This window comes from Vicugna pacos, chromosome 34 (genome assembly GCF_048564905.1).
Source record: "Vicugna pacos chromosome 34, VicPac4, whole genome shotgun sequence".
Classification (NCBI taxonomy): Eukaryota; Metazoa; Chordata; class Mammalia; order Artiodactyla; family Camelidae; genus Vicugna; species Vicugna pacos.
In genome coordinates this window covers 5,703,138-5,716,892 of record NC_133020.1, presented here as the reverse complement: position 1 = coordinate 5,716,892, position 13,755 = coordinate 5,703,138, and the positions used below count along the sequence as shown (strand labels likewise).

The following is a 13,755-nucleotide window of genomic DNA, read 5'->3' as shown; positions in this document are numbered from 1 at the left end:
ACTGAGCATCAAAGAGGGTCATGACTCTTCTGAGGCTTCACTTTCAAATGGTTGACACAAGTTTGGAGGGTGATTCTGAGAAAAAATCAAATATACACCTATGTTGAACACAAGAATATAAGAATTTATATCAGATGCAACAGTATTCACTAATTTGTATCATGGATACACTAAAGCTGCAACGTTGACTTCTCTTTAAGTCAGTTAGTTCTCATCTATGAAAGAAGAAATTTCGAATCATGGACCACCAGACCCTCTGGGGGATGCTACTGAGCTTAATGAGGAGTTACAAGCAACTGAAGGTAGCGGGTCAGTGCAAACCCATCCTCCGCCCTGGTAAATCTACCCAAAATGTATGCTGACAAAAAGCCAATGCTCTCCCACTGGGACTGAACATTCTCCTCTCCCCAAGCACAGTTTAACTGCTTAAACCTCTGATTTCTGAAATTCAAGAAATTTCTTAAATTGTGAGTCTTCTTTTGCCAATGGGAAAGTTTCCGGTTTTGGGAACTGAGACAGCAGTGATGACAGGAGGCATGGGGTCAGAAGATGACAGTCATGACTGAGACAGTGCCAGTCACTGCACAGAGAATTTTTCAGGAAATATTCCTGCACCTGAGCCTTAGACGTGGTTTGTATAACCAAGAAGCCCACTGGGAACCAATGATTTAGCCAGTATAGGGGTTCTTCAAAGACTGACAGTCCTATTTAGAAGTTAACAAAATAACTGTTAGAACCGTTACATTCTGGGAGAACGGGAGGGTAGAGAGATGAAACAAACGAAATGCAACGTAGTCACAGACTCACGCCCTCCAGGCACTCACCACAATCATCTGAGCCACGTAACTTTCAGGTCCGGTGTACTCCGTGGGGTCTTTGACCTTCACCAGAACGAGGAAGTACAGGTAATGCCACATGTTGTGTTCCGACTTGATGTGCTCCTCAAAAGAAACCGTTTTATTATCAAACTTGTCCCTCTCGAGTCCTGCAAAACACAGGGGACGCAACGTGTATACATTTGTCATTTAATCAGCACTCCCCTCTTGGCATAAAAACAAAGCATAATTATTGTGGAAAAAAATGCTTTCTGCAAGTGTATGATACTTTAAGATGCTATGATTAAAAACAACAGGGTACACAAGTCCTCCAGAAAAAATGCCAGAGTTTTTAATTTCTCCCCAATTAACATTTTTCCCCTGCATGGATCCTTGGAAATACACAGTCCGATGACAGATGTAAAATTTGCAGATAATTTTAAATATAGCCATATCAAAACTGTCCAATTAAACTGGACCACAAAGTCGAAGAAAAAGAAGTCAGAATGATTGTGCGAGAAAAGGCACGCTTGGTAATCAGGACAGGAAAAAAAGAATCTCATTTTTATCCAAGAACTTGGGTAAAAAGCGAGAAGGCAGCTAAGAGAGTCATCTTTTCAAAACCACTTGTAATCAGTGCAAGGCAAGTAAGGGACCACAGCGATCTGGGCTCCCGGGGCAACAAGGACTCACAGGCTCGTCCCACCCCTTAGACGACCGTGTTCCAGGCATTTTGGGGAGGGGCTGAGCGGCTCAATTTCCCCAGGGTGTATTTTTAGCCACGTGAAGGACACTGAGGAGAGGATCTGGGTAGTAAGACTTTTTTTCTCTCAAAGATTGAAGGATGGATGAAAGCAAATGAATGGAGATGAAGAAAAACATCTACGGAAAAAATGAATTAGGCTGCCAAGTAAAATGGGATGTCGGGATTCAGTCTGGTTTTGCAGCTCAGATACTGGAGAAGCAATCTGGAAATTGAATTCCAAACCTGGCTACTCTTTTCCTAAGCATATTTAAAAAAAACAAATGCCATTTGGCCATTCAACATGAAGAAGATCCTTTAAACAAAAAGATACAAAGTACAATAAGTTTTTTAAAAAAAGAGAAAATCTGTCCCCAATGAAGGCATGACCTTTTAAATTATATTACTGGATATTTTTACGGGAAATACCATAAAATGTAGCAGGCTGGTGGCTCTGCCTCATCTTATTTGACCTATCATCAGCTCAGCGTGCTTCAAAGGAAATCCAGTCTTCTTCCCCAAAGCCACTCCACCCACGTCCTCTCTCCATTCCATGGCATCTCTGCTCCTCCAGCTGTCCAAGCCAGATGTCGAGGAGTCATCCCTGAGTCCTCCCCGCCTCTCACAGGCCACATCCAATTCACACTGAAATTCTTTGGGCTCTGTCTTCAACATCCGTCCAGAATCTCATTGCTTCTTGCCACCTCCATGGCGCCCCCTCTGGTCTGAGCCATCACTGCCTCCCACCTGGATTACAGAAATAACCCCCAGGGCTCCCTGTCTCCACTTCTGCTCTCTACGGCCTGTTCTCAACACAGCAGCCAGACGGATCCAGTAGAAACCTGAGGTGTCCCTCCTGTGCCCTGAACCCTGCAGTAGCTCCTCACCTCCTCAACATAAAGGGCCGAGTTCTTGCAACGGCCGACAAGGAGGGTTGCCAGGTAAAACACAGGACGCCCAGGGAAGTTTAAATTTTGGAAAAACAATGGATAATTGCTGAGTTTGGGTACGGCCCAGGCAGTATCTGTTTGCTGGACCCTAAGCGATCTGGCCCTCCAGTCTCTCTGACCCTCTCTCCCACCACCCTCTCCCTCGCTAACGCTTGTCCAGCCACAATGGCCCCCTTGATGTTCCACACACACAGACGCCTGCCTCAGGGCCTTTGAACTGGCAGTTTCCTCTGCCCACAATACTCTTCTCTGAGTATCTCTTTGACTAACTCACCTTCTCAATGTGGCTGGCCTCGATCACTTTATTTAATCCACTCTCCTGTCCTTTCCCTTTTGCTGGTACTTTTGATCACTTTTTCCTTTTTCCCTTCTTTTCCCTAGAGTGTTTATCACCCCCTACCAGACTGAACAGAGCCATGTCAAAGGTGTTCCATTAAACTGGACCTCAAGTCTCAGATAGAGGAAAAAATGCTTGTGCAAGAAAAATCTCAGCCTGCTAATCAGCACAGAAGAAAGAGGTATCATTTAATCCAGGAACTTAGATGTAAGCTTCTTATGTTCATTATCTATTGCATCTCCACAGGCAGGGATATTGTCTCTTTTCTTCACCAGTGGTCCCAACAGCTTAGAATGATGCCTGGTACATGGTCAGCACTGAACAGAATACTGACTAATGAATTAAGAATAAACAAACATATGTATGTATATGTATGAATGAACTTCTGTGCTGTGTACCAGAAATTGACACAACATTGTAATGACTGTACTTCAATAAAAATACAAAAAATAATATTAGAAAAGAACGTCACTAATAAAATATTGTTCCATTAGGATGGCCATAATTGAAAACAGAGAACAGCAATGTTGATGACAACATGGATACACTGGAGCCCTCATACACCACTGATGGAAATGTGAAAAAGTGCAGCTTCGGAAAACATTTGGCAGTTCCTCAGAAGGCTGAACATACAGTTACCACATGTACCAGCAGCTCCACTCTTGGGTGTATATATATATAGACAAGAGAAAAACATAGGTTCATACACACACACACACACACGCGCGCGAAAAACGTATGTTCACACGAAAGCACATACATGAATGTTCACAGAAGCATTATTCATAACAGCCCCAAAGCTGAAACAACTCAAATGCTCTTCAATTGGTGAAAAGATAAACAAAATATGGTATATCCATACAATGGATATTTTTCTGCAATGAAAAGAAAGGAGGAGCTGATACATGCTACAACATGAACTGTGAAAACAAAAGTGACAGAAGCAAGTGACAGAAGACCACAGGTTACATGATTCCACGTATATGAAATGTCCAGGACAGGCACATCTCTAGATGTGGGCTGTGGAGGATGGAAGGTTTGGTGCGAAGGGAGGAAGCAGTCATGGCTAAAGGGTATGAGGCAATGAAAATGTTCTAAAATTGACTGTGATGATGGATGCACAACTCTGACTACGCTAAACCCATTGAACTGTACACTTTAAATGGGTGAGTGGTGAGGTATGTAAATTATATTTCAATAGAGCTATTACCAAAAAAAAAAAAGGAGAAAATTTTAGAGTAGACGTCTCCTAGAATTCAGTTCAAACAGTTGCCTACCTGTTGCAAGGTACATAGGATTATAAAGGCAACGTCTTCCATCAATTAATCTGCAATATGGTCGAGGAAACAGACAACTTGTGTTATATTCTGAAATGGTATAAACATCCAAAGAAGCATGAAGGAGAGAGAGTCAAACGAACAGGTACATTTTAAAAGGTTTCAAAGAGGCATAAAGCTTTCGATGTCTGGCTTATGGGACATGATTACGGCAAATGGAGAAGCGATAAATGGTAAGAAAAGGCGCTTAATTTTTACTGAGCAGCTATGTTTGCTGACAACTGTAAGATGTCTAAATATGCTCTAGTAATCACAATAATCCAATCTGACCTTTTAGCACGCGAGGAAACAGATTCAGAGGGAGTCCATTAATTGCTCAAGTGAACTCCTAAATTGAGTGGGAAAGTCAGCCAGTATTTAAATAAAAATTCTTCTGACTCCAAAGCCATGTTCTTTTGCCTCGGGGTGGAGGAAATGGCACAGCAAAGCTAGAGATGAAAGCAGACGCCCTGTTGGAGGGAGTGCCCACTCCTCTGGTGTGGCCAGGAGGGAACACTCAGCAACGAGGATGAAACGGCACATTTGGCACAAACCATGAAAAGCTTTAAACACAAAGCTAAGAAGCCTGCACTTTATTCTGAAGCCTTTGGAGTGGAGACTAGCAGAAGGGGAGCTGTGCTTTAAGTACCTTCCTGTGGCAGGATTCGGAGGAAGACTGTGGGGGAAGAGGCTAAGGGTGGGAGTCCAGGGGACCAGGGCAGCGGAGGGGGAAGGCAATGGAGGGAAACCGGTTGTCTCATCTGCACTGGGTCTTGTTCGCCAGACGTTATCACCCATTTCCATGGTTTCAACCACCATCACACTGATGATTTCTCCATTGAATGACTTTAATGAATAAGTGTAGATAATAAACATACTAAAATATGCATAAAGTACAGACAAGGGACTAATATACCAAGAGAAGAACATAGCTCACCCCCCAATATAGCCTTTATCTCCTATTAAATCATCCAGAAAGATCTTTAACTCTGGGAACTTGACTCTCCTTATGATAGGAATTCTGACCTATCATCACATCCTTTCTCCATTTTGCTATTTTGTCACCCCTGGTCTGTCTGGTCTGGATTTCCAACTCCTAGTAATTCCAAATTAATAGCTAATGTGGACAGCAGAGGCAATCTGTTTCTATGCTCACTGCTTCAGCTCTGTCATCAGCTGATCATCACCCTATTGTGACCACCTTCTGGATCACTGGCAACTGTTCCCTGAATCATAACCCTCAAGCATCTGGTCATTGTCTTCAAGGGCAGGAAAGTCCCATCTGCTCTCATTGCCCGTCACGATATCTACCCACTCATTTGCTACTATGGGTGCCCTTGGAACATTCCTGGGGCCAATTCTCTCCTCTGTTATTTGATACAATCTCCCCCTTTGGATCCCAATTTAACACCCAATCTTTCAAGGACCATTTCTAGATTAATCACAACTATCTTACAGCCTACGTAGTACAAATCCCAAATATCCCAAGGGTTTAAATCATTCTTGTAATTAAGCTCTTAAAATATATACGGTATATAGCAGATCTTCTATGCAGTAAGTGATTCCAGGAATGAATGCACATCTAGAGACACATTATCATAACACTTCTCACGTTTCTGCTGAAGGTCCTTTGAGAGCAGAGAGTAAAGAACTCTACGTCCCTGAGGTCACAGGGATTAGCAGCTAAAAGAGCCTAGAACCACTTTTCAATATTTAAATAAGTTTCTATTTTACTTCTAATGTTCACACTAAATTTGTTTTACTTTCAAGATTCTATTTAATGTTCTAACATAAAAATACTATTTATATATGCTCTTAGGTTAACTTATCTCTCAAATTTTTTAATAAATGTTAAGATTCTGGAAAATAGATCATGTTAATCTAGTATCTCCTTGTACCTCCTGGTATATAACCGTGTATCACTGTGGACACGTGTTTGCCACAGAAACAATACCCTGAATGTGACAGAACTTGGAATAACTTGGAACTAGTGCATCTAAGTTTTTTGTCTGTAGAATATATCAATTTAGGACTTGACTTGCTTATAGGATTATATATAATCCTTTTATAGATTATAAGCCACATCAGTATAGAGACAATGTTAATTTGGAGGTGGCTAACTGGATAGTCATTCCTTAAAGCAAATATTTATGAATGATCTCTAATACATACTACGAAGGCATAAAAATGGATAAGACGTAGATCTGGATCTCCTTAAAGAAGATAAGTCAACCTGTATTGAGATTTTATGCTCAGCTAAACATTGAGCTAGGAATTTCTATAAGCATGATTTCATTTATGCCCACCGTGACCCCCAAACATGGCATTACATCCCTCACTTTCAAGTTGAAAGAAGACTTGGCCAAGATCACAAAGGATGTGGGCCCAGTGTAGACCCATGTCTACTTGACCGTAAAGTTCATATACCTTCTCTAATACAGCAATGCACATCCAACAGAGGAGCTAAGTCAATGAAAAATGTGCACAGCACCATGCAGCTAAGTGTGGCTGAGGAACTTAGGAGCAGATGTGTTTGCTTCTGGTTAGGGAGATCAGAGAAGGCTGAGTTTGTGGAGCCGTGGCTCTAGATCTGGGTCTCAGAGAGAAGGTAGTTCAACAACTTAGAAGTCTAGGCATTCCGAACAGAAACACCGTAACTGAGAACACGTGGAGAGAGAGTGAAAGATGAGTAATGCAGTTGAGCCGAACTTGAGCTACAAATGGGCGAGCAGTGGGTGAAAAGGCAGGCAAGAAGAGAAAGGGGCCCAACTGTGGTACCTCATGTGCCTATACGGTGCCCTTGACAGCCTTTTGCATAAGGAAATGATGAGTTCAAGTGGAAAAATTTGTCAGGCAGCCCTGACCAGACCATTTGGCGGTGTGAGCCAGGGTGAGCCTGAAAAACCAAGGTGTGGCTGTGGGACTTGGTGGAAGGAAGTGAGATGGTGAAAGCAAATTCACTAGCACATGGTAACCAGTGCACCGGGAAGAGGAAAAAGGAGATGCAAAAAAAAAAAAAAAAATGGTGGAGAAGTTCCCAGCCCAGGTGACTGAAGGCACAGTGGGATATCGTTCATTGCAATATGGAAGTCAGGATAAGCAGCTGGGTTAGAGCAAAGAGATGGAAAGGCATGATGGATGCACCGGTTTGCAGATATTGTAGAAACTGGCTGCTGGGTAGTCACACCTTTCTAAACGTCAATCAATAATTGGAAACAAAGGACAAAAGCCAGGAGGGAGGTTGGAACCATGGTTGCATATTTGGCAATGATCTGCATAAAGCGTTGTTAAAGAGAAGGGCAGAGGGGAAGAGACAGGAAGTCGATGATAAAAGTCAGAACCTCTTATCCAGGGGTTGGGAGAAGTGCTGGGACCTTGTCGTGGAACCAGAGGATGTGTAGTCTGAGGTAGAAGAAAAGGTCAGCAGGAAGTTAATGATGAGATCTGAGAAAAACATTTCAATTTGGGGATGAAGGTTATTGTGGTATTTAAAGGAATTTATAGGTTACAAGTTTTTTGATAACTGCAAAGAGCCAGAGAGAATTTTGACATTGAAGGGAAAACTTAGAGGAGCAGGAAAGGTGGGAAAGCCATGCTTAATGAGCAATGCTCATTTTGCTCTTCTTGGTTTTTGTTGTTAGAATAGGGGAGATGGGATCGGGTCTTGGAATGATGCTCACATTCCACTGATTCTTCCAAACAACCCATTTTTCAGAGGTGGTTTGCTGACGCAGTCGTTACAATAATTGTGAAGAAAAAGGCTTCGAGGAAGCAGCATAGAAGCAAGTCCAGGAGACACAGGAAGATCTTCAAGGGCAGTATCTTCCTTCCTCCATGGGACTCACCCTCCTATACAATAACTCTCTTCTCCAAACCCCCAGTTATTGTACGCCGTCTTCCTGGCGCCATGTTGATCTGGCTTCCCTCCATCTAATCTAGACATATAAAGAGAAGACTCTTCTTTCTCCCTCGTTTCCTTCAGCAAATCCCTCCCCAGCACCATGCAGTCTGCCAACTGCCCTCACCCCCATGCAAACTCCTCTCTTCAAGTCTCCTAAACCTCCTAAAATGAGAAACCAAAGACTCTGCTCCAGTTCATGTGTCACGTGTGACTGGTCTTCTCTGCTTTGACCTAGTTGATAATCAATTCCTTTCTTCCCAAGGCTGTTTGTCCCGTCACTTCCACGTGCCGCACACGCCCAGTTCTCCTCACACCGGTGGGACCTGACGGTGTTTCTGTGTGTGATCCTCTTTCCCTTTCAGCTTTTCAGTTCTGATGCTCTCCACCTGAACTCTGTCTCCTCTCACATGGAAGTCTTCCTCCACACTCCAGTTTTTCCTATCACCCACAGGCTGAGGAGTCCCCAGACACTGTCTCCAGTGCAGACTCATTCTCTAAGGCTCAGACCCATATGTTGACCTCTGTGCTGAGTGGATCCCACTGGGGTGTTCAGACATACCTCGATTTTAGTGCTTCCAAAGCCAAATTCAGCATATTTCTAACTAAACTTGTTTTTCCCCTTCTATTCTCAAATTCAACTGTTGGTACGACCATCCATCCAGGCAACCAGGCTCTTTCATATCCATTCCAAACCACTGAGCTATAAAAGTTCTATCTCCCCAATATTTCTTAAGTCTGTCCTTTATCCAGAATATGGCCACCACTAAATTTCCAGGATCAAGGTTTTTTACCTCTCATGGAAGTAATCTTCTGCCTAATTACTCTGCCTCCAATATTGTCCTCTGATGAACAAATTCCCACAGTTGCTACAGAGTTCTAAAGTAAAAATTAGACCCTGCACTCCTCTACTTACAATTCTTTAATGGTTTACCATCTTCCATAAGTCCACAGGATAAAGCTTTTTAATATAGAAGACCATATGATCCATATGATATGGCTAGTCTCTTTTGTTAGCATGCCCTGCTCTGACACGTATGCTCCAGCAACACGGAGCTGTTCACAGTAAATGAAGACTATCATTGGGCTGGTCTCCCCTCCATGCCTTTCCTTGTGCTGGCCACTCTGTTTCTACCCACTTTGGATACCACGGAGTCTTTTTTGTTTTTAAGTTTTTTTTTTAAATGGAGGTACTGGGGACTGAATCCAGGACCTCGTGCATGCTAAGCGCATGATCTACCACTGAGCTACACCCTCCTCCCCACTTCTTTCCACTTTGATATGACCTCTCCCCTTCCATTGTTCACCAACAGCTCTCTCTCACCATCTTTTCTGAGAAATCTTTCCTGTCTCTTTCTTGCCTGCCCCCTACCACAACCCAGCGAGGTGTTAACAAACTGTGAACTTTATCATTTCCCTTAATGCATTAGATAGCAATGATATTTATTGTGTTTGCATTCCAAGACAGGTTGTGAACGCCCTGAAAAAGGGAATGTCTAATTTTGCTTGTTTCCTTGGCATATGGCCCATTCTTACAGGTTACTATTTGGCACACCTCCACCTGTTGGAGGACCATTGGAAAAGTTTGGAAGAGCCATTTGAGGAAAGGAGACAGTTGACCAAAGGTGAACCAAGGAAGGAAGGGGATTTACTGGGGGTCCAATTTCAGTTACATAGAATCATGTTGTAGGGAAGCCCTTATCCTTGTTTTGTGACTTTTATCAAAAGGTTCTTCAGCTCGACATGGAAAAATCGAAGCGGAGTGTAATGAGGAGTCAGTGATTATTCAGGGAGGGGAAAGGAGCCGAGGGTGACTAAGCCAGCTACAGAGACAACTAAAGCCAGAAAGGGTAGAGCAGAGGGTGGAGCCAAGGGAAATAATAAAGACAAAGAGAAGGCCAGGTGGACCTCGTGACAGAAGAGGGGAGGACGGGGTGTGAGGGACGGAGGGAGAGAGGGAGGGAGAGAAACTGAGAGACAGCACAGTTCAGCATCGAAACCAAAGTGCTGCCAGTGAGCAGAAGTTCAAGCTGTTGGAAAAATCATCTGTGGATTCACAATCTAATGAAATAAAATTAAAAAATCCTTCTATTGTTTAATCAATATGTTACTGTGATTAAAACTCTTGTTTGCCAGTCAGCGGAACCTTTTGGCATTTGGCAACACATTCTATAGTCAGAGAATCATACTACAAACTGCAGAAATAACGACAAGATAGCTTTGAGATGTAACCGTCTATTTCTGGAAGCAGACCGCCCCAGTCCAATGCTCAGTTACATAATCTGAATTTTGTCCAGCTTTCATTTTGAAGTATTTTTTTCCCAAAGCCTGAACAAATAAAAACCATTCTAGCCCCTCCTTTCTTATGGGGCAGTTTTTTAATCTATTATTTTAGTATCTGGACAACACTTACCACAGATGAAGCAGGTTGTCTTTAGAATTTCTTCTTTTTTCTGTTTTTCACTTCTGAGATCAGCAAAAGTATCAATGATGACACCAAAAATCAAGTTAAGTACGATGATGATAACGATGAAATAGAAGAGAAGGTCATATACCACTCGGGCAGCAAACAAGGGCTCCTGAAATTAAAAAAATTTTAAGACGTTAAAAAAAAAATCTTGTGTATATGTATGTACACGCACATTTTTCAAGGCACATTGATTAAGCATATTGTCTAGTAGAGCGTATATGTTCAATAATTGTTTGCTAAATGAATAAAAACAATATTCCTAGTTGGAAAAATAAGACCCACTTTCTATCCTCACTGTCAAGTGTTGTGAGGAAAACTTCCCAGCTTACTCCCAGACCGCTTCCAGTCTCTAGGACTTGCACATTTCCTCCTCATTGGAGGGACTTACCATCTATTAAAAACCTGTTTAGTATGTCATTGTGCTAAATGCATTTTGGTGCAGTGATTCCCCCAATACCAGAAGCTGCACAAGAGGCAGAAAAATATCAGTTCCAAAGGTCAGAGATTAGACAGTGGAGGATGACCTAATGATCTGTCTACTTTTAGAGGAGATTTTATTCCCTTATAGGGTCGAGGACGTACAACTCAAGCTTATTTTTACTTGACAAACGGTATTCAAATGTGCATTAGAGATCATACAGTCCAGCTGTTTCCTAGATGAGGAAATATCAGACGAATGGACAAGATGATACGGCCAGCCTGCTGGAGGACTGAGATTGTCCAGGCTCCCGGCACGGCACCTGAGATTTTGCAGCCAGTGAGAAAAATTTCAGCCTTGTCATTTTAATTTAGTAAGTCCTGTTAGAATTTGTTCTGATTCGATATTCATCATGGATAAATAATGGAGGCTGTTTCTATTCAGAGGCAAAGAGTAAATCTTCACGCCCGAGAAACCTGATGGACAAGAGGCAGCCTGGTTTCCATTATTTATGTAAGAATCGACTCCGCTATAAAGTCGGCATTCCTGGTTTCGTTGCTGTTCAAACTTGGAAAGATTTCACAACCCTACCAACATACAGAGATTTTTTTTTTTTATACATTAGCTACTTCTATGTCATCCCAGTATACAACTAATTGGTCTTACTGGCCACCTTTATACTTTTAAAGCAAACCACATGACATATAGTACCCTGCAAACAAAAATTGTAAATACTGTTAAGAAAGCTTAAAAAAATGATCATGTGCTTCTTGAAAAGAATATTTTTCTCCAGCTTACATCTTTCGACGGCCTTCTCAGCACGTCTCCCACGCCACCGCCGTTCCGGAGGCCCTGGTTCAGGACGGTCACAATGCACATAAGGAGGGTGTCACATGTCCTTTCAATTCCATCTTCATACTCTTCCTCAGCTACGAAAACACACAGATTAAACAGGACGGCAAGCTCACCTTTCTAAAACACACTCTTATCTGCTTCCAAAGACCTGTCTCTTGGTAACTCTGTGTGCCACAATACAAATTTTTTGAAGTCATATAACATACTTTCTCGGTGGCAGCCCAGGACTGACAGACGGATAAAGCCACACATATGATATCCCCAAATCATTTTTTCTTCCATCGGTAGAAAATGACAGAATGAGAAGGACAGACTGTAAGAAAGCTGATATTCATTGTGCATTGTTGTGGTGTAGAGAGATTTCAGTTAAGACCTTCTGAGAACACAAACAACTCACCCAGGAAGCAAAAATATCGCGGGGGGAAAGAGCATGGACAAGGAAGCCAGGAGGGCCCGACTTCAAATTCTATGCTGTTCTACAACTGAGACTTGGGCAAGTTACTTAACCTCATTGCCCTTATCTGTAAAATGGGGAGATCCGCTTCAGAATTAAATCCTTCCCAAGGTTGTTTAGGGATTATATTTAAGGTATGTGAAACACTTTGCACAAAGATTGGCATACCCGTGGTAAGTTCTTACAAATTGGAGCCAGATATTATGTTATTCATTTTGGTAAGTGTCTAAGCTTTCTAAGCAACCAGTATGGATAAGAAACACAATGTATTTATATGAACAGTTGATTTCATGTAAAAAATTTATTTTATGTGAAAAAATCTAGGGACAAATGGAGAGAGAGAAAAAATATATATATAATGTGACAGAAATTCCTAATCTTGTTTTGTATAAAGATCATTACCAAATTTGGTAGTAGTTTCTCAGTCATTTAGAAGAATGAAAAGTTCACAGCAAATTGGTTATTAGAATCAGGGTTTCCTAAATGAGAAGTGAGCAGAAATGTATTTTTCTTGTTATAAGATTAAAGAACCACAGTGAAGTTGAATTTTGGAACTGTGTAGCCAGTCTGCACATCCAGGCCTGAGTGTTAAACCACCACCACCGAAGGGAAAAGAAAAAGAATCCATTTAATTTCGTGTATCTGATCCATGACAAATAGCCCGCTTGGCACATTGTTATGAAAACGTTGATTTTCTTCTTGGAGGCTGACTTGATTTTAACATCACATGGATGAGGAACCTGGTGTTTCCACTTTATTCAGAGCTGTTTCTTTCTAAAACGTACACCTTGAGAGGAGGGAGGAGGTCAGAGATGGGCAGGCACCCAGTGCAGCATCACAGTTATCGGCAGAATCTGTACTGGACCACTTAACTTAGAGGTGAGCACTAAGGGGCATTCTGACTTAGAAAGTAGAAGAAAGAAAGCCGCTTTTGGAGAAAGGAGAAATGGGAAAAGGTAAAGCTTGTGCTGGCACCTGTCAGAGCAGCAGAAGAGGCAAGAAAAGTGGAGAAGACATCGAGAAAGCTCAGTCTGCAAAGTGCCTGGTTAGGTCCCCTACACCTGGTGGTGGTTTCTAATGTGATGACTAGGAAGAATGGGAAGAAAATAGTTAGAAGTGTGTAAGAGAGTTAAAGGAATTTTTAAAGAGAAATATGGTTTTCCAGGAACGCAGTCATGTGCAGTATGTTTATATGCTACTTTGCCATGGCTAGACTTTCCATCAAACGATCTTCTATCAGTGGCAGGATCTGCACTCATTCATTTAATCAGCAACTACCTGGGCACATCACACCCACGTTTACTAAAGACTTATTAAGTGCCAGAGTGATCAGTTCATAAAAGCTACAGGAAAGTACCCCATCTCTTCCCAATAATTTAGAAAAGAGGCTGTTTGTTCTTTAAGAGCTGAGCCAGTAAAATCCACATGCAATTCATACGATTAGCCATTGTGAAATAAAACAGACTGATCGCAAATACATAATGAGAACTGACGTCCTGG

At 42.1% G+C, this 13,755-nt stretch overlaps 1 protein-coding gene and 1 long non-coding RNA gene across 4 annotated transcripts in view; one reads left to right on the top strand and one right to left on the bottom strand.

Moving 5' to 3' along the window:
• ITPR2 (inositol 1,4,5-trisphosphate receptor type 2) overlaps nucleotides 1-13,755 on the bottom strand; it is a 419,753-nt gene that overhangs the window by 45,092 nt on the left and 360,906 nt on the right. For both annotated transcript variants that reach the window (XM_072954773.1, XM_072954774.1), the window contains 3 exons: nucleotides 11,745-11,875; nucleotides 10,472-10,637; nucleotides 825-985 (listed from right to left, as the gene is read on the bottom strand). In XM_072954773.1, the coding sequence (XP_072810874.1) occupies nucleotides 825-985; nucleotides 10,472-10,637; nucleotides 11,745-11,875 (458 nt within the window). The remainder of the gene's footprint in view (nucleotides 1-824; nucleotides 986-10,471; nucleotides 10,638-11,744; nucleotides 11,876-13,755) is intronic.
• On the top strand, nucleotides 815-8,258 carry LOC140691352 (uncharacterized). Of its 2 annotated transcripts, none has more exons than XR_012066980.1 (3): nucleotides 815-905; nucleotides 2,889-3,025; nucleotides 7,876-8,258. It is a non-coding gene; the product is annotated as an uncharacterized lncRNA (long non-coding RNA). The 2 variants fall into 2 exon arrangements; XR_012066979.1 differs by having other exon boundaries at nucleotides 2,889-3,051.